Source organism: Giraffa tippelskirchi, chromosome 8 (assembly GCF_054371585.1).
Source record: "Giraffa tippelskirchi isolate mGirTip1 chromosome 8, T2T-mGirTip1v1.2.pri, whole genome shotgun sequence".
NCBI classification, from domain to species: Eukaryota; Metazoa; Chordata; class Mammalia; order Artiodactyla; family Giraffidae; genus Giraffa; species Giraffa tippelskirchi.
Window position 1 is genome coordinate 157032217 of NC_137282.1, and position 23458 is coordinate 157055674.

Sequence of the window (23458 nt, forward strand, 5' to 3'; positions counted from 1 at the left end):
TTCAAAATTAAAATACAACCTCCAACTGAAATATTTGCAGGCATCCAGACAGGTGGAAACTAACTTGCACAGAGTATTTCTGAAGATAAAGGATATTTCAAGTACCTTGCTTAAGTTGCTTTTCCACTTGCTTGAATACACCAGTAAGTCTGACTTGAAATGGGTGGTTATTGCTTGACAGTATAGAGATTTTCCAGTCTTCTGTTTGGAGTTCAGGAGAGAAAGAGCCACTTTGGTAGGCAGGCCGAGGGGGTTGGGATCACTGTTGCTCACAGTCCAGTTGGTGTAGGCCGAAGTTTTCTGGTCCTTCTGCGGCAGGTGCAGGGCCTTCTGTCTCAACAGGTAGCACCACGTGAAGCTGGTGGCCGTTTTCAGGCTGGGGAAGGACGTGGACAGCTGTGTGTTGCCCACCTCACACGGGGAAGGAGTCGTGGCCACAGGCTGACTCTGTTCCTGGACGTTCGCTTTGTCGCTTGGATTTTTAATCCCTGGAGACTCCCTTTCTTGGTGGTTGTCTATGGATTCCAAAGGAGAAATGTGAGTTTTCTCTGCAGGCACAGCTGGGTTTTGAACTGTTGGTGTTAGCAATGTGGCTGACGGGATGCTTTCAAATTCCTGCAGTTCTTTTACGGGTTCTCTAGCCACAGGCATGCAGTGTCCTGACGACAAGTTATTGGCTGGTGACACATCAGTCAAGTGAAGAGCCTCGGTACTGACTTCGGGGTGAGGAAAAACATCCTGCTCCAATGTCACGGCTTCGAGGGGCTCCGTGGTGCACACCTGCCTCACCAGCACAGGCTTCTTCTGTTTGCTACCGTCAGGAGCTCTTGAATCCACTGCTTCCAATGGTCTCGTATCTGTTGCACAGACAGCTCCATTTTCATCCTTGGCTCGTTTCTGGTGCTTTTCCATGGCAATGTCTAAACTATTTGCTGGGGAGAGCATCCTTTTACTGGAAGATGAAGATTCCTGTTGCGGGGAAAGTCTCCCGACAGACATCTTCGGTGTTGTGGGCGAGGATTCTGACGGAGACGGGTTTTGGCCCATCTCTGAAAAGACAGGTTGGCGGATCAGTTCCCCCTCTGGGTTTGGCAAAGCACTCCGGGGATCGTTTTGCGGTTTTGGTACGGAATTTTGTTCTTCGTTGATTGGCACTGTACTACGATTAGCCTGGCAAATCGGCTGATTGGAGAGATCCTGGGTCACTAGGATTTGTGGCAGAGCGGTGACTGCAGCGAAACAGTACGCGGGGACCTGAGTCTGCAGGTGCGTGGACAGCGTCAAGGACGTGGGCACCTTTGGCACCGGACCGCCGAGAGCCCCGACCTTCAGGGGTGGCGGAGGACACGAGTTAGATGTGGCTTCTGCTAATTTGGCTGGTAAGGTCAGTGAGGTCGCACGAGGGGCGGCACCGGCTGCATCTGAAAGAACTTGCTTTGGCAGAGGTTGCACAGGATTAGAAGCGCAAGGCTGGCTCGAGGGGACCACCGGACACTGGAGCTGGTACTTGGGAGCAAAGCAATCCTCACTTTTAGAAGGTACAGGTCCTCCGGGGCTTGCATCTGGTTTGACACTCTGTGTAGAAGACACCTCCAGGGACATCTGTGTGTCTGGGTGGCTGAGGGGCACGTGGATTTGATTCAACAAGGGCATACCAAGAAGCTGTTGAGCCGGAAAGAGGCTTGGAGAGTGGGAACTTGCCGTTTCTGCTCGCACATTCTTCACTGGAGTCTGGGAGTGCAAAGTATTTGCAGGAAACTCGGCTGAAACTGTGTGAGCGAGCTGAGGCCCCTGCAATGGCACTGTATTCACAGCAGGACGGGTGATGGTTTGGAAAGATAATGGGTTCCCGGGAGCCAGCTGATTCTCCGGAGCGATGTTTAAAGAGATCTGCCGTATCAGTGGGCCCCTCCGTCTTTCCAACAGGGGCACATGCCCGGCGACCCCCACGCCGGAAGGGGATGTCGGAGGAAGCGCCAGTGGTACTTTTTGAGATGGAGCGATGCTTCCACAGTCGAATGACTTGCTTCTGAAATCGGACACCTCCATGGACGTCTGCAGGCAGTGAATCTGTTCCGACGCGGCCCGCCGCATCTCCCGATGACCGCCCGGAACACTCAGCGTGTTAGAGCCAGCGGGGATCAGGAGGAAGTCCGCTTTGTGCAGAAAATCGATTTTGGGGGAGGCCTCGGTCTTAGAAACGTCCTCCACGTCTAAGGAGGCGGAGAAACTCGAAGTGTGCGATAAACTACTGTCCCTGCTGAGACTCCGGGAGAGCGTGGAGTCGAAACTCGACTCGGCGGAAGAGTGCTCCATCTCAGCCAGGCGCAGCCTCTTCTTCTTGGGCGGCAGTTTCTCCGTCGGCAGCTTGGACAAGGTTTCGCTCCGCTGAGGCCAACTGAACTTCTCTGACTTCTCTGCATCGTGGCCTTGGCCTTCCAGGTCCCGATCTGGCTCTTCGGTGACCAGGATTTCCGGGACTTGGATGCTGTGTTGCCGAACGAGTCTGGAGGGCTGTCCGAGCACGTGCCGCTCACCTGAGATCTTTCTGGAACCGTCCTGAAGTTCCCCTCTCAGAGCATCGGGCAGCGCGGCCTGGGGGCGTTGCGACGTGTGCCGGGGAGGGCGACCTTCCTCTTGGGAAATTCCTCTCATGCTCAGAGACCCCGGCTTGCCCGTTCTCAGCTCCTGGAAAGGCACGGGGGACGCGCCTTCACCAGCCTCGAGCTTGTCAAAGGCACCGGGCCTGCCGAGTGAGTTTGTGTGCTGGATGACCGAGATGCCGGCCCCATGTCTCTTGGGCTCCGCCCTGTCCTGGGCGGCCGAGCTCATCGGCTCTTCCAGGATGGACGATGGCTTCAGGTCCCGGGGCTGGTCGGGGCCTCTCCCGAGCTGAATCTGGGTGGTCTGCCGCTGGAAGTTTCGAGGCTGCAGCTCACCGGGTACGGCAAGGTTCTGCTGGGACAGACTGGGAGCCAGGCCCAGCGCGCTCTGAGGCCGGGAGCCCTCGGAGCTTTTCGGAGGTGCTCCACTCTCGTTCTGCTGAAGTTCGTCGTCATCTCCGACGCTTTTCATTTTCCTCCTTTTCCGGATCTGGGGCGTCTGTTCCCAGACCCCGGTGGCCCCGGCGACCCTGTAGTGCAGGATGGGAGGCTGTGCCCCGCCGGGCACTGGGCTATGCTCGGGGTCCCGCACAGCGACCTTGGTTTTTGGTCCGTGCAACTCTGAACAGTAAAATTTCTTATGGTTTTCAAAATTTTCCAGTTTCCGATACCTGTTTCTACAGGTCTCGCACTCAAACATGGTCCCTCGCCCTTGGTGAGACTTCTTCTTTTCCAAGTGTGAGGCCGGGGCCGGGGGCTTGCTCCTTGGGGCTGCGGTCTCCCCGGCAGGGCTGCCTCCAGGATGGCTCTCCTCCCAGGGCTGTCCGGCCCCGAGAACATGGTTTTCGCTGGCTGGGGAGTCTTCCACCGCTGCTTGTCTCACCAGGGTGCGGGGATGTCCACTCTGGGTCACAGAAGGGTTAGGTCCTGGTACAAAGACATCATCGTAGAAAGTGCCAATTTTGTCATCAAACGACTGACTTCCTCTCAGTGGATGCGGGGCAGGGATGATGCTGGCGGGCACTGCGGAGTACCCAGTGGTGGGCATGGAATTACTCCTGGTGATGGGCAGGCAGTCGAGGGAAGGTACGGACAGAAGAAACACTTGCTTTGATTTCTCCGTGGGAGTGAAAGGGGACTTTGGTATATCAGAGCTCGAACTTGTTCTCCGTCCCATTGGTTTCAAGTCAAACTGGAAAGAGTCCTTAAAGATGTATGACTTGGGGGAATCGATGCTTCCCCGGCGGGAGAGGGAGGTCCTCCGGGGCTTCACGCTGTCCAGCTGCTTGTCATCCACCAGGGCTTCGTTGTCGGAGATGAGCTTTGAGATCCGCTCCTCGAGCGTTTTCGTGGCCAGCGGGGGGCGCATCTGACCTGGGAGGAGGGGTGCTTTTTCACCTGCTGGAACAGCAGAGGCTGCTGGTGTGCTCACACGAGGGGTCAAGGGCCCACTGTTCTTCGCAGAGTCCTGCTCTGGGGCAGGTAGCGTCCTGGCAAAGGAGGTGGGTGGACTCACGGTTTGGTCGGCGCTTTCAGATCGGGAAAAGTAGCCCGAGTCCGTACTTCCCAGGCTGCGAGGACTCAGCAGTTTTCCTTGCTGCTCTTGGCAGTAATCGGTGGCCTGCTGCCTCTGCAGCTGGGCATGCGCTGTGCCCACAGGGGACTCCGGCTTTCCATCGGGCTGACTCGGGTCACCCTTCTGATGGGCCTTCTCATCTGCCTCCAGGGAGGACGCCCAGGCTGGGCGGGCCAGGACCTGGGTTCCCTGAAGGTCTTTCTGTGTACCAGGGAGCTCAGGCTTGGAATCCGTCACCTTCGAGCTCTCAACTCTTAAAGGGGACACGCTGATAGGGTGGACGACAACCTTTGGTAACTCTGCCGCGGCCTGTGGTTCTGAAGACCCGTCCTGCGGTGCAAAGTCACCGACCACGCGTTCGGGATTGCTTGGAGTGGAACCTGATTTTGGTAAAGCTTCCGAGCTGGATAGCATTCTTATCATCTGCGCCGGCCGCAGGTCCATGGAGCCCGGGTCGTTCGGCCTTTCGTAGCCAGCGCCTTCTTCTTCGCTGTCTCCACTATCTTCCACGTCCGAATGGATGCTAAGTGCTTTGGGGGACTCGTGTGACAAGAACAAGCCTCCCGCATCTGGCTGCAGGACGAGGCCCAGTTTGATAGTGTGTGCGTGGGACTTTTTGTGCTTGTACAGGTTGCTTTTAGTCTTAAATGAAAACCCACAGGTCACGCAGGGGTAGGGGCGCTCTCCAGTGTGGGAGCGGATGTGCTTTAGAAGCACGCTGGGCTTTGCACAAGCTCTGTTGCAATACTCACAGATGTATTTTCCTTGCTTTTTTGGCTTCTGATCTTTCAGGAGAAGACTGCACATTTGCTCCACACTGTGATTAACCACAGCGGCGCCAGGGCTCGAGTTGTAGATGGGCGTGGGGGGTGACTGTGTAGAAGGCGCGGGGCTCACTGACACCGGGGAGGCAGTGTCCACTTGCTGGTTTGGAGGGGTGACCTGAGTGCGGCTGGGGGGTGACGTGGCCGCAGCGGTGTAGACGTGTTCAAGCTGGGCGTTCTCCTGGCTCTGCAGGGTCGCGAGGGATGGGGCTAAACCCGAACACGCGGGAAGCTGCTGACTTTGTGGGCCGGGTTTAGGCACGGGGAGTTCGTGTATGTGATACGCGGGAGAGGCGGCCGGGACTGCCGCTGGGTCCTTCCTCTGAGCAGCGGACACCGGCCCGGTGGGGTACGAGGTTCGAGGAGGCGGCGGCGGCTGCGAGGGGGCGGCCGCGTCCGGTGGGCGCGGGTCGGGGGCCTCCCGCGGGCCGCCGTGCGGGTGAGCAGGGGCGCGTGCGGTTTTATTTGGTCTCAGTTTTTCGATCTTCGCGGCACAGGATGAGCCCTTCTGCGACAGGGTGCTCAGCTCTGGCTCCATGGCCTTCAGCAAGACGTCGAAGCCGGTGTTTGCAAACGAGGAGGGCGGAGAGCTGCGGCTGGAGGAGGCCGGAGCCTCGCGGGGCTCGGCCTTGCCCTTGCTGGGCAGGGACCCGGGGTCACGCCTTCCCTCGGGGACGCCGGCCTTGGCGGGGTCGGGGCCCTCCGACCTCCATCGGCGCGGCTCCGACGGCTGCGGCAGAAATGGGGGCTTCCGGGGGCAGACAGGGGCTTCGGACTTGGGGGCCCCGGCGGTCAGCCCTGGGGTCTCTCCGTTGTGTTTGGTCAGCGGCCTCCCCCCAGCCTTGGCGGGGCTGTGGCTCTGCTTCTTGTGAGGCTCCGCTGCGCCCGCGAGCACGGCAAAGGGAGACTCTTCGGTATTTTGTCTGTGTTTGGCCTGAAGAGGATTTCTCAGAGGGGATTTTGGTATTTTTTTCAGGTGATTCTCCGCTACAATCTTTTTCCGTTTCACACCTTTAAGCGATTCAGAAGTTCCTTTGATGCCAGCCTCTAAGAGTTCTGTTCAAAAAAAAGGAAAAAAGAGAACCAACTGGTAAAATGGTATGAACACCAATTATGATTTTTTTTTAAAAAATTAACATTACAATCATGAGGGTGTTATGACAACTGAAGAAGACAGTTTAAGGAAAGCTCGTTTTGGATAAAACTGCATTCTAGCATTCTGGCGATAGGCTGGCCATCAAAAATCTATTGACCTTACTATATACATTTCTAGAACACTGTGTTCCTCTCTTGACCTCCATCTCACCAAGATCCTGGGTGTTTTGTTTCAAAACAAAGTTACCCTCCACCTTCACCCTTGCAGCTGAGGACCCTACAACAACAGTCTGAGAGAGCTGGCCCACAAAGAAGAAAAATCCAACTTTTTCATGCTGGGTCTTTGTCTTTTCACATTTAGTATCTTTTAAAGCAAACTTCTCAGCAAGTTTCTAAAATAAGAGCATTGCTCCAAAATAGGCAATACTGATATCCTTATGGGCTTCCCTGGTAGCTCAGCTGCTAAAGAATACACCTGCAATCTAAGAAACCCCCGTTCGATTCCATATAATGATTTTTAGAGCAAACGTAACTTAGATGATCATGGGATATTCACTAGCAGAACTGTGATGAATTGCAAATATAGCAATTATATCCATAAACAAAAATATGAAAGTAAAATAATACACTTATTAGTGGCTCTTCAACAACAAAATTTTAAAGTCAGAATGATGTAATGGCCTTTAGTAAAAAAAAAAATCACCATTTTAATTGAACAAAATATTCAATGGCTACATTTCTTTGCCGTTAATGATAGCTGAGTAGGTAGCTAGATAGAGCTTATTACAGGAGAGAAGAGATGAAACCACCTCCATTTCTCCCTGTGTTGAAATAAATCTCCATTCAAATGGCATCAACCACCCATAATCACTGTCAACTATTGTATTTTTGAGCAATAATTGTTTGCCATAATTTAGTTTCTTTCGATTTGTTGGATCCTCGGGCACATCAACAAAAATTATTCAAGCTTATATTACTGACTTATAGGAAAGCCAAATACTGTAATTTCTCATTATTTTCAAATAGCTGTTACAATGCACCTATTTGAAATTCATATTAGACCCAAATGTCTATACCAAAATAACTCCTTTGCATTAACTGAAGAATTTACATAAAATAAAAATTTCTAGTCATCTTGTGTGCTCATGTTTTAATTTAATGAAAAAAAATACTAATCCACTAAAGATACATTTAACCACTATAATCAGAGAGGTAAATAAAAGGGGGGATGGTCTCATGATGAAAATACTTGAGCTAAAGAAAACTAGAAAAAAAAAAGTATCAGTATTGCTGATAGAAGTGAAGTCACTCAGTCATGTCCAACTCTTTGCAACCCCGTGGACTGTAGCCCACCAGGCTCCTCTGTCCATGGAATTTTCCAGGCAAGAGTGCCGGTGTGGGTTGCCATTTCCTTCTCCAGGGGATTTTCCTGACCCAGGGATCGAACCCATGTCTCCCACATTGCAGGCAGATGCTTTACCATCTGAACCACCAGGGAAGCAGTATTGTTGATACCTCTACAAAATGATGTTGAGCAAATCTTTTTGATTCTTCAACCCACTCAGTTATAAAATGGTATTTCCCCCACTGGCTCTCCCTCCTCAGGATGAATGCAGTCAAGTGAGCAATGTACTTGATGCCTCTCACTAACTATACAAGCAAGAGGGCGAAATGAAGAATGATGATCAGCATCTCGGGTGGGAAGTTTCCCCACTCACTTCCCAGGAATCTGGAGGTGGGCTGAAACGAGAGTGAGAGCCACTAGGCTGTTAAAACAGACGCAAGAGCAGAGCGGAGCGGCCACTGGGAGGAACCGCCGTTCCCAACTCAGGCGACTGTCAGAGCAAAAACACAAGAGATTTTAAAAAAACCTGCCCATGACAAGCCCATCCACAACCCAGTGTGACCTGAGCCTTGACTGAAGTGAACATGTTTATCTTATATTTTGCATACTTTCTGGAATAAGATTTTACTTTTAGGTAAAGCTGTTTGTCCAAAGAAAAAAAAAAGAGTTAAACGATGGCTTACACTCCAAAGGAAAAAAAAAAGGCAAAAATTCAACTCACAGGCAAATTACCAAGAAATACCATAGAAAGTTTTAAAGGGGACATTCTATGTATATTAAAAAAAAAAAAAAGACAATTCAAGTTTGTATTTTAAGAACATGAAGTTGAGATGAAGGGGAAGGAATGACTTAGGATCCCTATTTCTTTACAGAGATCATTCTGCTAAATGTGAAAAAAACACATTTTAAACAGATTTTATGAACCACGTTTCAGTTTTAAATGAAGACCCACTCATCTCTCTCTGATGAATGTTTAGAACATTTACACTCTATTTGCATAGTTGTTTACTCTTTGTTCTCTGAATTTTAATACCTGGTGCTAATACACCGTTTCTTTCCTTCAAAAGCCTGTACAGTCCTTTGCTTTCTGGCGGTGAAGCTTATAAAGAGAAGCCTGCTGACAGTGTGACAAGTAGTTTCTCCTCCTTGAGGTGACTTGCCTTTTTTCTGCCTGCGTGTCTGCAAGAACGTTTCTTTCCAAAGTCTAATAACATAACTAGTAGTCAGCTCAGAACTGACCACTCTACAACTTTCAGTTGTTTTTTTTTTCCTGGAACACAATGAACCTCTAAAAGGAGATACATTTAGTTTATTTCAGATAAGTTTTCTTTTATTATTTATTCAAATACATTTTCTGGCCAAGTTTTTTTCTTTGGGGTGGGCTCTTTTACATTACTGACATCAATTATCTTTGTGCAAGACCACCCTTATGATGATTTAAATTGCTTCCATCTTGTTCTCTCCTTTGCTTTTTCTAGAATTATCTAAAGCTTTTCCCCTTACATCAATAATTTGATTTTTAGGCCATTAAGTTCCCTGCTGTTTCAATTTTATTAGTTTTGGACTGACATTATTTTGTTCCCTAAGTTCCATATTTCCCATGTCATCTCATTTTATTGCCTCATATTATGTGTGACTGTGTGTCTGTGTGTGTGTGTGCGCGCGCACGCTAATCACTCAGTCGCTCCACCTCTTTGTGACCCCATGGACTGTAGCCTGCCAGGCTCCTCTGTCCATGGGATTTCCCAGGCAAGAATACTGGAATGGGTTGCTATTTCCTTCTCCAGGGGGTCTTCCTGACCCATGGATCGAACCCCAGTCTCCTGCATTGCAGGCGGATTCTTTACTGTCTGAGCCACCAGGGAAGCCCACTGTGACTTTAAATAAATTTATTATCTTACCAAGTTTCAGTTCAGTTCAGTTGCTAAGTCGTGTCTGACTCTTTGCGACCGCAGCATGCCAGGCCTCCCTGTCCACCACCAACTCCCATAGTCTACCCAAACTCATGTCCATTGAGTTGGTGATGCTCCGTCTCATCCTCTGTCGTCCTCTTCTCCTGCCTTCAAACTTTCCCAACATCAGGGTCTTTTCAAATGAGTCAGCTCTTCGCATGAGGTGGCCAAAGTATTGGAGTTTCAGCTTCAAAACCAGTCCTTCCAATGAATACCCAGGACTGATCTGCTTTAGGATGGACTGGTTGGATCTCCTTGCAGTCCAAGGGACTCTCTAGAGTCTTCTCCAACACCACAGTTCAAAAGCATCATTTCTGCACTTAGCTTTCTTTATAGTCCAAATTTCACATCCATACATGACTACTGGAAAAACCATAGCCCTGACTAGATGGACCTTTGTTGACAGAGTAATGTCTCTGCTTTTTAATATGCTGTGTAGGTTGGTCATGACTTTCCTTCCAAGGAGTAAGCGTATTTAATTTCATGGCTGCAATCATCATCTGCAGTGATTTTGGAGCCCCCAAAAATAAAGTTAGCCACTGTTTCCACAGTTTCCCCGAAGCTTAAAAAATGCTTCTGTTTCTGAGGTAATAATTCTTTAAGGCTGAACTTTTGGTCCTTCTTTTCACACTCTCTGCTTTTCTATTACCTGAGATCACAGGGCATCACAGTGGGCAGCGTTCAATGGAGAATATGGTCCCAACAGTGTTTTTCTGAGCTGTGTTCATGCTTCTAAGGTTTTGTTGGATCTCCTTTACCATTCTCCTTGTTCAAGTAATAAGGTTAAGGAAACAGGAGCTAAAGTATGACAAAGGATATTCTCATGGTTGGATAGTGTCAGGTATGGTGAACTACAACCTAACAGTGTGTTCAAAACCCTGCCTTGAGTGAAGGTGAGTCTCTTTTTCTGAATGACTAAAAAACACGTAAGTGTGAACAACTCCAGATCTCTCCTGGTTTTGGGGACATGGGGGCCACCTGTTTTCTAACAACTGAGGCCACACTGGTGTCAGAGAGTCGAGAGATCAGAGGGAGGGGGCACCGTTTAGAAGGCTTTTCAGTAGTTCAGGCAAGAGTTAAAATGCTTCCTTGAACTCAGGCGGTGACAGTGGACCTCTGAGCTGATTCAAAGCCAGAAAGCCTGAGAAAGGTTTGCCAAAGGTTCTGCTGAGGCTCCCTGTCTCTCTGGAAGGACCAAGACTAAGCTTGTTTGAGGGGGGAGGTGTGGCTGGGGTGGAAATCAACTCACTTTCCATCCCACCAAATCTCAAGCTCAATATCCACATGCAGAATTATAAATTATAGCTGCAGACCCAGGATGAGACATGTTCCGCAGGGAAATGGCAAGGCTAATAATGGCAGAGCCACTTAACCTAACATGAGACATCCATTTCAAGTAATTACAAAGATGACACAGCAGTATGAAAATGATGATGTATTAAATAGACATGCACATATTCTTTTCTTTCCCTAGAGAGAGTATGGGCTAGAGGCACAGATCTGGGAGTATGCAGCGAGTGCTGTTTTCATAAAAGTACAGAAATGAGAAGCCAGAGAGAATATACAGTAGAGAGGTCTGCCATCAGAAGTTTGGGTAATCCCTGTATTTTAGAAATGACACGAATGATAATGATGACAAAAATAACAACAGCAAATGCTAAAAAAAAGATAAGACAAAATATAGAATACGTGACAGTAGAGGGCCCAGGAAGCCACAGCTGAGAGACTTACAAGGAGAAAGATGGGAGCACCAGTGTTAAGTGTCACATTCAGATAAACAGACGAGACATGAAGCTGCTAGGTGCGCGGGTCACTGGGATTTAATTCTGTCAATAACCTGAGTGAGCAAGGAAACAGACCCTCTCCTCGAGGCTCCAGCAAGAAACAGGGCTCTGCCGACACCTCGACGGAAGCCCGGTGAGACCTCGTGGGGCTTCCGACAGACAGAGCTACAGGATTAAGGATTTCTTGAACTGATAAGTTTACAGTAATTTATTAGACAGCAATAGAAAACGAACACAGGTAGCCACTGGGCACATGTGACTATTTAAAGTTAAAAATAGTCTGTTGCTCAGAAAAGAAGTTTGTATGCTCTCTGACCACAACAAAACCAAATGAGAGACAAACAGCAGAAAGACATCTGGAAAATCCCCAAATATTTGGAGATTGAATAACATGTTTCTAAATAGCCTAGGGGTTAAAGAGGAAGTCACAGGGGAATTAGAAAAATCCAAACAAACCTTCAGAGCACTAGGAAAACATGATAAGGAATATTTACCATGCCAATGATAGGCAACACTCAAACACTAGAGAAATCTCTAAAGGTGGGGTCAACAAAAAGACTCTTGTAATAATCACTATGACTTTTAATCATTTCTCCAGATCTAGCCAATACATAACAGAATTTTTAAAAATGAGATACAAATGATGGTAAGGAGGAAAACAGCATTATTTTCAGATAACAATGGTTTCCTAGAGCACCTAGGAGAAATAACTGAAACTCTACTACATCTAATAAGAGTTTCAGTAGGTCAGCTGTCTACTCAAAACATACATGTATCTTTTGCTCATACCAAAAACAGTTAGAAAATATAATGAAAAAATATTCTATGTATAACAGCAATAAAAATAGAAAAATGCCTAGAAATACATTTAACACAAAATATTCAAAACCTACAGAAAACTTAAGTTTTCTGATATAAAGGTGCTTACAAAATGAAGAAACACACATGTTCCTGAAAATAATCAGTATTTTGAAGATATCAATTCTTTTCAAATTTATAAACTTTATACAATTTCAAACAATGTTTAAAACTTGCTTTTTTGAAAAATATGATACGACTCTATTTCTCACTTAGGAGAATAATATTTTCTGAAAAAGAATTAGGTAAAGACACCTACATGGACAGAGATTAAACAGTATTTTCTCAAAATCAGGTTAATGGTTAAACTTGAGAAGCCACAGAAGGACTATAAATGCATTAAGTATATGAAAACGTGGCATATTTCAAAATAATTGGATAGAAGTAATAAATTTGAGAAAATAAGGTCCAAAAGTTTCCACAAACTAATGAAACACATGAATCTACAGATTCTAGAATGCTATAAGTGACAAGCAAGATAAATACCCAGAAATCACACCTACGCACATCACTGTGAAACTGCAAGAGTCAGAGACAAGGCCCAAAAGGACTGCCTTTGAATGAACAATAATCAGACTCACAAGCAGACATCTCAACAGTAACAATGTGCTCAAGGAAATAAACTGCCAAACTCAAATTTTATGTTTCTGTACTTGGATTAAAAGTATTTTTTCAAGAATGAAAAAGAAATAGACATTTTCTAATAAATGAAACTTGAAATAATTTGTCACAACAGACCTGCATTAATGAAAAATGATGATTCTTCATGTAAAATAAAATTATCCCTCATGGGAAGCTAGAGATATAAGACAAAATAAGTCCCAAGGTGATTAATACATGTAAAAATAAAAATGAGTAGCAGCTGTATACAAATAGTAAAGAATATATGTGAACTCAAATACATGATAATGATAGCATGTAAGTCAAAAGCAGGGTAGATGGACACACTCAAAAGAGAGGAAGGTACAAATGCTATGAATGCAGAGCTGCGAAAGCTTGGAGCCAGTATTTAACACAGCAGCAACCTCTGCAGCACCACCATGCCTCATCAAAGGCATATCGAGAGAAGAGCAGAGTGGTTCGTGTGGTATTAGTGAAAAATAAGTTTAGTTTCCTAACAAAAAGTGGATTCAGAGGCCTTGACAATGTTCCTAATGGGGGCTATACACTGCAAATCAATCAGAACAGAGCAGCAATTCTGAAGAGAACCTCAGCCCTGAAAAGAAAAGCAGGGATGGGATGTAAGCGGGATTTGAAGTCAGCTCCTCCAAATAAGACCAAGAATCATTTAGTTAAGGGTATAAACAATGCAGGATACAACATTAACTTTTATCGTATAACAAATAGGCAATGGAATACATTTTTAAAAAACTGTCCAAGAGAAATAGAAAAATAATTATAGGGTGAGGAAGGGAGTCTGAATTCACCATTAGCAGGCTATAATACAGCAAAAAGGCAGTAAATGGAAAAAGAATATAGATTTCAACAGAAAAGGAAAATGTAATAGAATAAACACATACTAAATCTTATATATTACAAAATCTTGGATAAAATTAAAAAATTCATAAAGTTTGAAAAAATTAAAACATGATGGGATTGGAGTACAGAGCTGGCAAATCCCTATCCGTCACCTGGAGTTTCATCTTTTTAAATTCATCACATACACGTATTATTCACATACAACTAATGTGTAATTCAGCCCCAAAGCAGGAAGTTAGCAAATTAAGAACCTAACAAATACCTGCTTATTTAGCAATAACTTAAAATATAGATCAAAATCTAGCAGGTAGAGATGAAATAAGTACTCAAAATATTTATGTCAGTAATCATACAAAGGCAAATAAATACTGTGGAACTTTTTTATATATAAAAGGAAAATTTTTAAGCAGTCTATATAATTTCAGAGAAATAATTTTGATTGTAGAAATAAAAAGTAAAATCAGAGATATATCAAACTGAAAAATTTTAAAGCAGAATAAGTAACAATTCTGTTTGAAATTTTTAATTGAATAAAAAATCAATCTAATCAATAAAAAATGTTCTCAGAAATGAGAAAGGGAAGGCTATAGCAACAGTAAAAATTATTTAAACTTATGAGAGAAGGTTATACTCTGTCTTAAAATATTTGGATACTTGTATAACATACAGAATATAAGAGGTTATAAATACAATTGGCCCAAGAAGGCACAAACTTGAACAGGTCTTTAATTAGCAAAGAAAATAACAGTACATCTACTGAAGACATATACAGGCTCTCCTTCCCTCAAAAACACTCAACTTTCATATAGTAACTTATCATATTAAATATAAGGAAACACTACCAATTACATCACAAAACAGATTCACTATTACAGGCCAGTCTGGGTGCTCAGAACAGCCAAATAAATATTTGCCCAATGCCTACTGTATGCACCAGGAAGCGCAGGAGGTGCAGTATATGATGCTGGGCAAAACGGAGCCAGAGCACTTATCCCCACGGGTGGCAGGGGTAAGGCAGAGAGCTTAATGGGCAGAGATCTCATCGGCTGTTAGGGAGCTCAGTCTTCACCCTGAACAGACACAGGTAGCCATGAAAGGGTTTTGTTAGCAGTTACTAAGTGGGTCACTTGGTGCCATGTGGTGGGCTTCCAGAAATGAACCTGCACAGCGGCCTCCCCATTCTGGTGCAGAGCTGCACTTCCAATACCATCTGTCAAACCATGCCCTCACTAAACGCCCAGCTAGGCGCATACTTTACCCTATACCTTCGCTCTCATTTAAATTTTCTTCAGTCCTCTTCCTGCCTTTTCTCACTCACCTGCAGAGTCTCATTTTCTTTTTCCAAATCTTTTCTTGAATGAAATAGCTACTACAGTATCTTGGTGGTTGGTGCAGAATTCTAAATCATCATCCTTAAAAACTGTATTCTTCTTACATATAGCACAGCTCAACAAAACACATCTGAATAGTGAAACAGGAGTAAAAGAATGCTCTATTTCAGTGAAATGGTCCTCTGTTGTTTGCTTTCAATTTTTTTTTTAATTTATTTTCTAGAATTCCTCGTAGTTGTTGACCTATTTCCAATTGGTTCTGCCTCCCCCTTGCATTTATTTTCTGTTCCTTATTCCCCAGAATTGTAACCTTCATTCCTTGGGACACAGGTACTGCCTTCTCTCATCTGAGTGAACACGAGAAAAAGAACAAGTCCCCGTGTAGGCAGCAAACGCCTGAGCCTGCCTCTGAGCCTGCCTCTCTCTTTTTTTTCCTTTCTTTTGCCCCACACATAGGTCACAGAAGCAAGGCTGGGGAAAAGCTTAAATAAACCAACCAACAGCAGTACACATTATCCTTTTAAGCCACCCTACAACACGACTCATATAAAAAAGTAATATTGAAGAGGCATATGCATGAGATCAATTATCCCAAAACCAAAGATGGTAATTTAAACATAATCTGGGTTTCCCTCCACGCCTTATTATTCTTCCATGAATCCCCAAGTGAACCAACAGAATGAGACCCATTCCTTTGTTTTCCACCATCCTCGGGGATATTGTCTTCAAAGAAGCTCACATCCACACCTCATAATCTGAGCTGTTTTATATCTGTATTGTCAAAGAACGAAGCAGTGGACATAAACACACACTTCACAGAATCTTAAACAAATGTGTTTTGAACATTTTAATCTCCCTGAAATTCTGGTGCATCTTCCAATCACTTATAAAAGCACCCTGTCCTCCCTTATCTGTCAGTCAATTTTTCCCTTCGTAAATGGTACATGAGATCACTGTGTACCTTACAATCCATAACATTTTGAAGTCAATGGAAAAGCTATAAAAGTGTGAAAGAATGCAAGCCTTTCAATGAATCCTGTAAAAGTAACATCTTGTTAGCTATTTTAGCTTTCAATTTAATAAATGATTACTCAATAGAGAGTAATCAATAACACTGTTAAGAAATATATTGAGAGTTTTGCCTCTCATAATTTGCAGGAAGCAAAGTTTTAATTTCTTGCATTTCAACACCATGAACAGAATATTTACCTATTTTACTAAAAGATGGTTTGTTTATCATTATGCAAATCATGTTTTATAAAACTGGCATAGTCTAGCTGCAAAGCAATGATCTCTTGGGATTTAGTATTTTTAAATCTCAAGATATTGGCAGGATTGACACATGATACTTTTAACTCATATACATGGCACAAATAATTAAAATAATACTAATTTTCTGGTATTCTGAGCCATTAGCATTGTCTATGACACTAAAAGAACACTTCAGGAGACCTGCATATTTAAATCTGAAATTCCAAGTAAGATAATATTAAAAGAAAAAAGAGATGATTTTCTTTTCTAAAAAACAGAAAAGCTGTGGCTCTTTTCCCAAGGGAAATTTGTTAGGCACTGCTGCCAGTCTACAGAAAACCTCATGAATTTTGATTCCACCAATTCAGATTTTATGATAATTTGCACAAGAGCTGGGTTAAAGCTCATAGGTTCCTTTAAGATACAGACTTTTTCTTTTCTTTCCTCTTTCTAGGATGAAAAATAATGGCTGATGCATTAATAAAAAAATTACTGAAGAAAAGAATGAAAGAAAAATATGATAAACTTTTTTGAGCATTTAATATTAAGAAAGTAGAATTTATAAACATTTCAATTAGAAATAAACACCCGTTAATGCTCATTTAATTACATTATTTCCTGGTAATTAATTTATAAACTAGCTAACATTACTATAATACTGAAATAATTAAACTGCATTCCTCTAAAAAAATTCTCTAGTTCAGACATTTCACTAACATATTACACTAGCCTTCCCACTGGCTGTATCAGTGTGAGCTTTCATTCTGTCAAGTGCTAATACCTTTCCAACATTGTAAGCAACCCAACCAAGTTTTGTTTTATTGAACAACTTTTCTCCCAGACTGTTTTAAAACATTTTAATCTTATCTTGCAGTAACATTATTCATCTCAATTTAAGAAAAATCAGTCCAACTTTTCCATTATGCCACCTAAAGTTTAACTTAGGAAGGACTTCATCACCCCTAATATGGGAACATGCTCTCATATTTACTTAAGTATACTTAGCAAAATTCTTAAGGAAGAGAATGTCACTGGCATAAATGTCACTGGCATACCTTATTAACATAAAATACTATTCCAAATCAACCTTCATTTATTTTTTTTTCAATATCACATTCAGTATTTAAAAAAGAAAAAAAAATGGGAGTTACTTTTCAGTCCTTGAAAACTTATTCATGTTATAAGGAGTTTCAAAAAATTTAGGAAAGTAGGTGAGCAAATACTAGCTTTCATATTTACCCACTAATCAGAGTTCACAATCTAGGTTTCTACTCACTAGACTGTCATGTTCACTTCTGAATTACTCAGTCTAGTTTTACATAGGAACTTAGCTTCCCTCAAGCTTCCCCCAAGCTTCCCCAGATAACAAGAGGGTAATTCCAGGCAGTACATTATGCCTATGTTAACAGAAATCCTACTTGTCAAGTGACTCCTTGGAATAAGTCTGAATTGCACAGGGTTATTTCAGCAGGATAAGTTGCTTACTGTATTTCTTAAGCCATAAATGACTTATATGCTTAGGACTCTTTATTCTCATATACATGGTAAAATAGATGATAAACAGAATTTTTTTTTAAAAATAAAAAACTTTCTGGTGACTAGAGTATATAATTTCAGAGTGATAGCTGCTAAAAGGAAACTATAAATATTATGGTGGTGATTTCAGGATTTTGCTGTTTGAGACATAATAATATGAAAAATCTCAATGCAAGCTGACCTAAAATCTCCACCCTTTTCTATACCCATTGTTTGACTCCTACTTTTTCCTGAATCATTACAATATTTTTTGAAAAGGTGATCTCTTCACTCAAAGGGTTAATTTAGAACAGGAGTAACTACTATAGATTCAACTATCACTAGAACACAGCTCTCGTCCAGTTACAATGCAGAATAACAGTAGAATAACATAGACTTGCTTGCTCCTTAGAAAAAAAAGTTATGACAAACCTAGACAGTGTATTAAAAAGCAGAGAAATTACTTTGCCTACAAAAGTCCATATAGTCAAAGCTATGGTGTTTCCAGTGGTCATGCATGGATGTGACAGTTGGACCATAAAGAAAGCTGAGTGCCGAAGAATTGATGCTTTTGAACTGTGGTGTCGGAGAAGACTCTTGAGAGTCCCTTGGACTGCAAGGAGATCCAACCAGTCAATCCTAAAGGAAATCAACTCTGAATATTCATTGAAAGGACTGATGCTGAAACTGAAGCTCCAACACTTTGGCCACATGATGTGAAGAGCCAATGCATTAGAAAGGACCCCAATGCTGGGAAAGATAGAAAGCAGGAGGAGAAAGGGACAACGGAGGATGACATGGTTGGATGGCATCACCAGCTCAATGGACATGAGTTTGAGCAAACTCTGGGAGATGGTGAAGGACAGGGAAGCCTGGTGTGCTGCAGTCCATGGGGGTCGCAAAGAGTCGGACACAATTGAGTGACTGAACAACTATTATAGATTCAACTATCACTAGAACACAGCTCTCGTCCAGCTACAATGCAGAATAACAGTAGAATAACACAAACTTGAAAACTCCTCATCCTATGTCGCGGTCCCTGCAACAGCTTTCAACTTCAGCTTTCAACTTCAGCTTTCCCATCTTTGTAAAATGATGAATTTTTCCGTAAAATGCTGAATTCTAAATTTCTAATATAAAATCTAGGAGCATTTTTATAGACCATTCCCTGAAACTTTTGATTACACTATATTCAGAAACAGAGAACAAATTATTTTAGAAATACAAACTGATTTCAAAAAACAATTAATGTAACAGTGTAATCAAGTCAGAAATCGCTAACAAAAAATAAATAAAATCCCCAACCATCCCTAAGGGAAAAAAATTCTATCAAGGGAGTCAAAGAAGAAACCAGCACAGAAATTAATGGAAGTAGCAAATATGAAACTATGTTTAATACAGCTAAAGCAATGTTTATAAGCAAATTAATAGCTTCAAGTGATTTTAATAGAAAAGAATAAAGACTTAAAAATAAGCCCAGTTACCAACTTAAGAAATTGGATAACAGAATAAGCCCAAAGAAGAAGAAAAGATGATGCAGAGCAAAATGTAATGAAACAGCAAAGTATCATCCAAGACAGTACCAAGAAACTCAGAAGCTACAGTAAAAGGGGAGTGGAACAGACAAACCTTTGGCAAGACTAATCAGTGTAGAGAAAAAAGGCATAAATGAACAGTGAGAAAATGGAGACACAACTGCAGATCCAGCAGCAATGAGAGAAAGAATACCATGAATGATTTTTTGCCAATAAACTTAAATGCCTAATAAAATGGATATATTATAAGAAAAATACCTGACTGAAGAGAGAAAAAGAAAGCTGGAGTAATTTTATTAAATACATTGACAATTAATCTCTGACAAAGGAGGCAAGAATATACACTGGGGGAAAAAGTTTCTTCAATAAGTGGTGCTGAGAAAACTTGACAGCTACATGTAAAAGAGTGAAATTAAAACATTCCCTAATACTATACACAAAAATAAACTCAAAATGGATTAAAGACCTAAATGTAAGACTGGATACTACAAAACTCCTAGAGGAAAAGAAGCAAAATATGTTTTTTCATAAATCACAGCAGTAGGTTTTTTTTTTGGCTCCATCTCCTAAAGTAAAGGAAATAAAAGTAAAAATAAGCAAATGGGACCCAATTAAACTTGAAAGCTTTTGCACAGCAAAGTAAACCACCAGCAAAATGAAAAGACAATCTATTGAATGGGAGAAAATATATGCAAATGATGTGACCTATGAGGGACTAACCAACATGTATAAACAGCTCATATAACTCAACATCATATGAGCTATATATGAGCTCATATAACTCAACATCAAATAAAAAGCCCCAAACAACCTAATTAAAAAATGGGGCAAAAGAAGTTAATAGACATTTTTTCAAAGAGGAAATGCAGATGATGACACAAAGTTAAGACTTTCTACCAAGCAGATATTGGGATGAAATGGAGACTACTATATAGGTTGATACAACAGTACATATTAGCAATGTGCCAGTTCTTAAATTGGCTATTAGAATCAAAGATTACCATGCTATTGTCATAATGTTATAATAATATATATTACATATACTAATATAAGTACTATGTATTAAATATATGTGATAATACATAATATTACACACATATATAAAATACATACACAATAATATATGACATTGCATATATATGTAATAATATATATTACATATACTTACATGGATTATTTCATGGGTCAAATATTGTGTGATAAAAATTTAAAACAAAGTATTAAAATCAAAGTTTATTCATGAAACAGCACATAAAAGCTCTCCTAATTAACTGATAAATTTATTTCTTTCCAGTTCACTTTATGCATATTCATCACTACATCTGTGACATTCACTATTTATTTTATTTAAATCTCATGCAATGATTTTAGAAATAAGTGTCAAGCACAATGGATATTAAAACCAAGTATATAGCACTATAAGGAAGAAAATAAGGACATTATAAAGAATTGATGAATGCTGCTTTCTATATTTATCCCTAAATTGGTTAAAACCAAAATAAATAAAATTCAAGTCATCTGATTTTCATTCATAAACAGAGAGAAAGAATGAAAGAAATATGCTACCATAATTTAGTGCACTTCTTTATTCTATTGGTATATAATGAACAAAAGTCAGTTTCTCTGTCATCATATTGTACTACACAGATTAATCTTTCCTTAAAATGTTAGAATACAGGAAAGATATCTTTTTAAATCTACCAATAAGCAAGGTTTGTTTTCCTTAAGAGCCTACCAGTATGCCAAATGCTTCTGAAGATAAATTAGTTCCTTGTCCTACTGGTAAGAAAAAGAAGAGGGAGAAAGAACCTCCAACGGGTTAAGGACTATAGCATCTTAAATGGACACAAAGCCTCATAACAAAGTAGCAATTAAAGAAAGAAGGCAGATGTAGAAAAAGTTAAACTTTCAGGGGGAAATCACCAAAAGTTGGAAAAAGTAGTGAAAAAACGATCTATTCTAGATGACCCATTTTAATCAGTAAAAACAATAAATAACTCCAAATTTCTAAAGTATATTCTACAAAAGAAGAAACGGATTTCCTTTCATCAAACAAGACAGCTCAACAAGCAAAGATCTGAGAAATCTCAAAGACCTTTGTTACTCAAAAAGTTTATCTTGTGTTGTTAAAGACAAACTGATATTATTCTTCAATTATATTTTGGAGCAAAACTACTTTATTTTTAATTTGCCCAGAATGCATATGTAAAAATGAAAGCTGAGTAGTAACACTGGGCAGTGAACTGTACAGAACAATGCTTGCTTGGCATTCATCCTGGGTCTTAAATAAATGTAGCCTGCCAAATGCAGCCCACTGGATTATTTCAACCTCATTATCCCATTTCTTTTTCTAGAACCTCCGTTCCATTTCCTCCTTCCTATCACACACTTAGTTCACTGTTTTTAAAGCTCTTTGGAAACAAGGAAAAGTAAGACAAGAACACATTTATATTGCTAACTGAAGCAGCTCCAAACCATTACCAGACATGGAAAAGACTGACCATGACGAAGTTTAAACTCTTAGGTTCTGACAGCCTGAGTGTCTCAAATGCTTTAGGATTTCAGCAGTGTGCGGAAGGGATCTTCAGGCAACCTTTCAAAGGGACGGCCTGGCTGTGGTGACTTCTCAACTCTTCTTAGATTTTGTTTTGGCAAGGGTGCCACTGAAGGGTCATGTTTGACATGGGCCTTCCAGAAATCCCATGGAAAGTGGTGAGGGGAGCAGATGAAGAGGGGAGACACTTTTAAGATGTTTGCACATCACGGCGGAGCTACTCAGACCAGCGCCAAACAGCCCTGGAGGCTGCACAGGTCAAGCGACGGAGAACCCTGACAACCTGACATTATTTCCACCAAAGATATCTACTTAGGAATCTGCTGCTGCTGCTAAGTCGCTTCAGTCGTGTCTGACTCTTTGCGACCCCATGGACTGTCAGGGGTCCTGTCCATGGGATTCTCCGGGCAAGAATACTGGAGTGGGTTTCTCCAGGGGATGCCCTTCTCCAGGGGATCTTCCCGACCCAGGGATCGAACCAGAGTCTCCTGCATCGAAGACAGATTCTTTACCACTGAGCCACAGGGGAAGCCCAGTTAGGAATCTGCTTAGATTTAAAACAAAAGAAAAAGACTTTCCATTGGAATCCTACATGGCTAAATTTTTCTGCAAAAATATCCTGCTGTAATAAGAAGATATAACAAGGACAAAGCAAAAATAAATCAAGAAATCTAAATGTCATAAAGAGAATCGTACATCCTTTTAATCAATTTTACCCACTAACATCAGAGTGTGTTGGAACTCTATCCACCTTCCAGTCTTCCTCCTATTCCACAGACTGTTCGACATCAAATGTCTTTTTTCATATTAGCTGAGAATATAATCAGTATGCTTTCTGTGATGAAAACCACTTTTTGCTTGTAAGCTTTTTATTCCTTATACAAAATTTACCCATGAAAACTAAGGAAAGAACACAGATCCAGATAAATAAAAGTTAATCAACTTCCTCTGCCCCTTCTCTCACCATTGCAACAAATCATCACAGTCAACTGAAATAATTAACATTTTTTAAAAAGCTGCATAACATCCCAAAATAAGAAGCTACTACAACTGAGGCAACTATTCCTGCACTGACTAGCATTTGGGTTATTTTGGTTGTCTTAGGCTTTTGTCACATCAAAAAAAAAAAAAATACTCTGACACTCGAGCACACGTAAGCACACATACATGTGAACACAGACATCAGTACCCACTATACCGGCCCCATTTATGGCTATGTGACAGTCTCCTAAATAGGACTTTCAGAAGATCTGCAACAAGCGGTCATACTGCCCACAGCAAAACAGTTAACACCTGGGAAACAGTAACAGAACAGGCTATGCACTTAAAACATTTCATAAAGCAAAGTCCATCAACTTTTAGGTATCAATTTTACACTGATTCATTTAGAAAGGTTGCAATAATAAGGTATTTATACGGGAGTCTCTGCAAGGTTTTCACTTACCTTTTTTTGACACTTCTGCCCCATTTAGTTCTTTTTGTGCTTCTTCAATTTTGTCTGAGAAAAACAAAAACGTATAAATTAATTCATCATACACAAATAAGAAGACAGCAAAACAAAGAAATTACTTATAAATGGTACCTGACACATAGTAATAAATATTTGTTGGATGAATTGTTTATGAAACAAATATGTGTAAACTGTTAAAGTAATAACAGAGTCCTTTTAAAATTATAATTTTAATTAAGTCTTAGTCACAAGGGCTACTTCCAATTGTTTCCACAATGCAAATAATTAGTGCATTTTAAATACTGA

At 41.9% G+C, this 23458-nt stretch overlaps 1 protein-coding gene across 4 annotated transcripts in view; it reads right to left on the reverse strand.

Annotated features, from left to right (window-relative positions):
• Positions 1 to 23458, reverse strand: part of HIVEP1 (HIVEP zinc finger 1) — a 139855-nt gene that overhangs the window by 32396 nt on the left and 84001 nt on the right. For all 4 annotated transcript variants that reach the window (XM_081523782.1, XM_081523784.1, XM_081523783.1 and 1 more), the window contains 2 exons: positions 23147 to 23200; positions 106 to 6059 (listed from right to left, as the gene is read on the reverse strand). In XM_081523782.1, the coding sequence (XP_081379908.1) occupies positions 106 to 6059; positions 23147 to 23200 (6008 nt within the window). The remainder of the gene's footprint in view (positions 1 to 105; positions 6060 to 23146; positions 23201 to 23458) is intronic.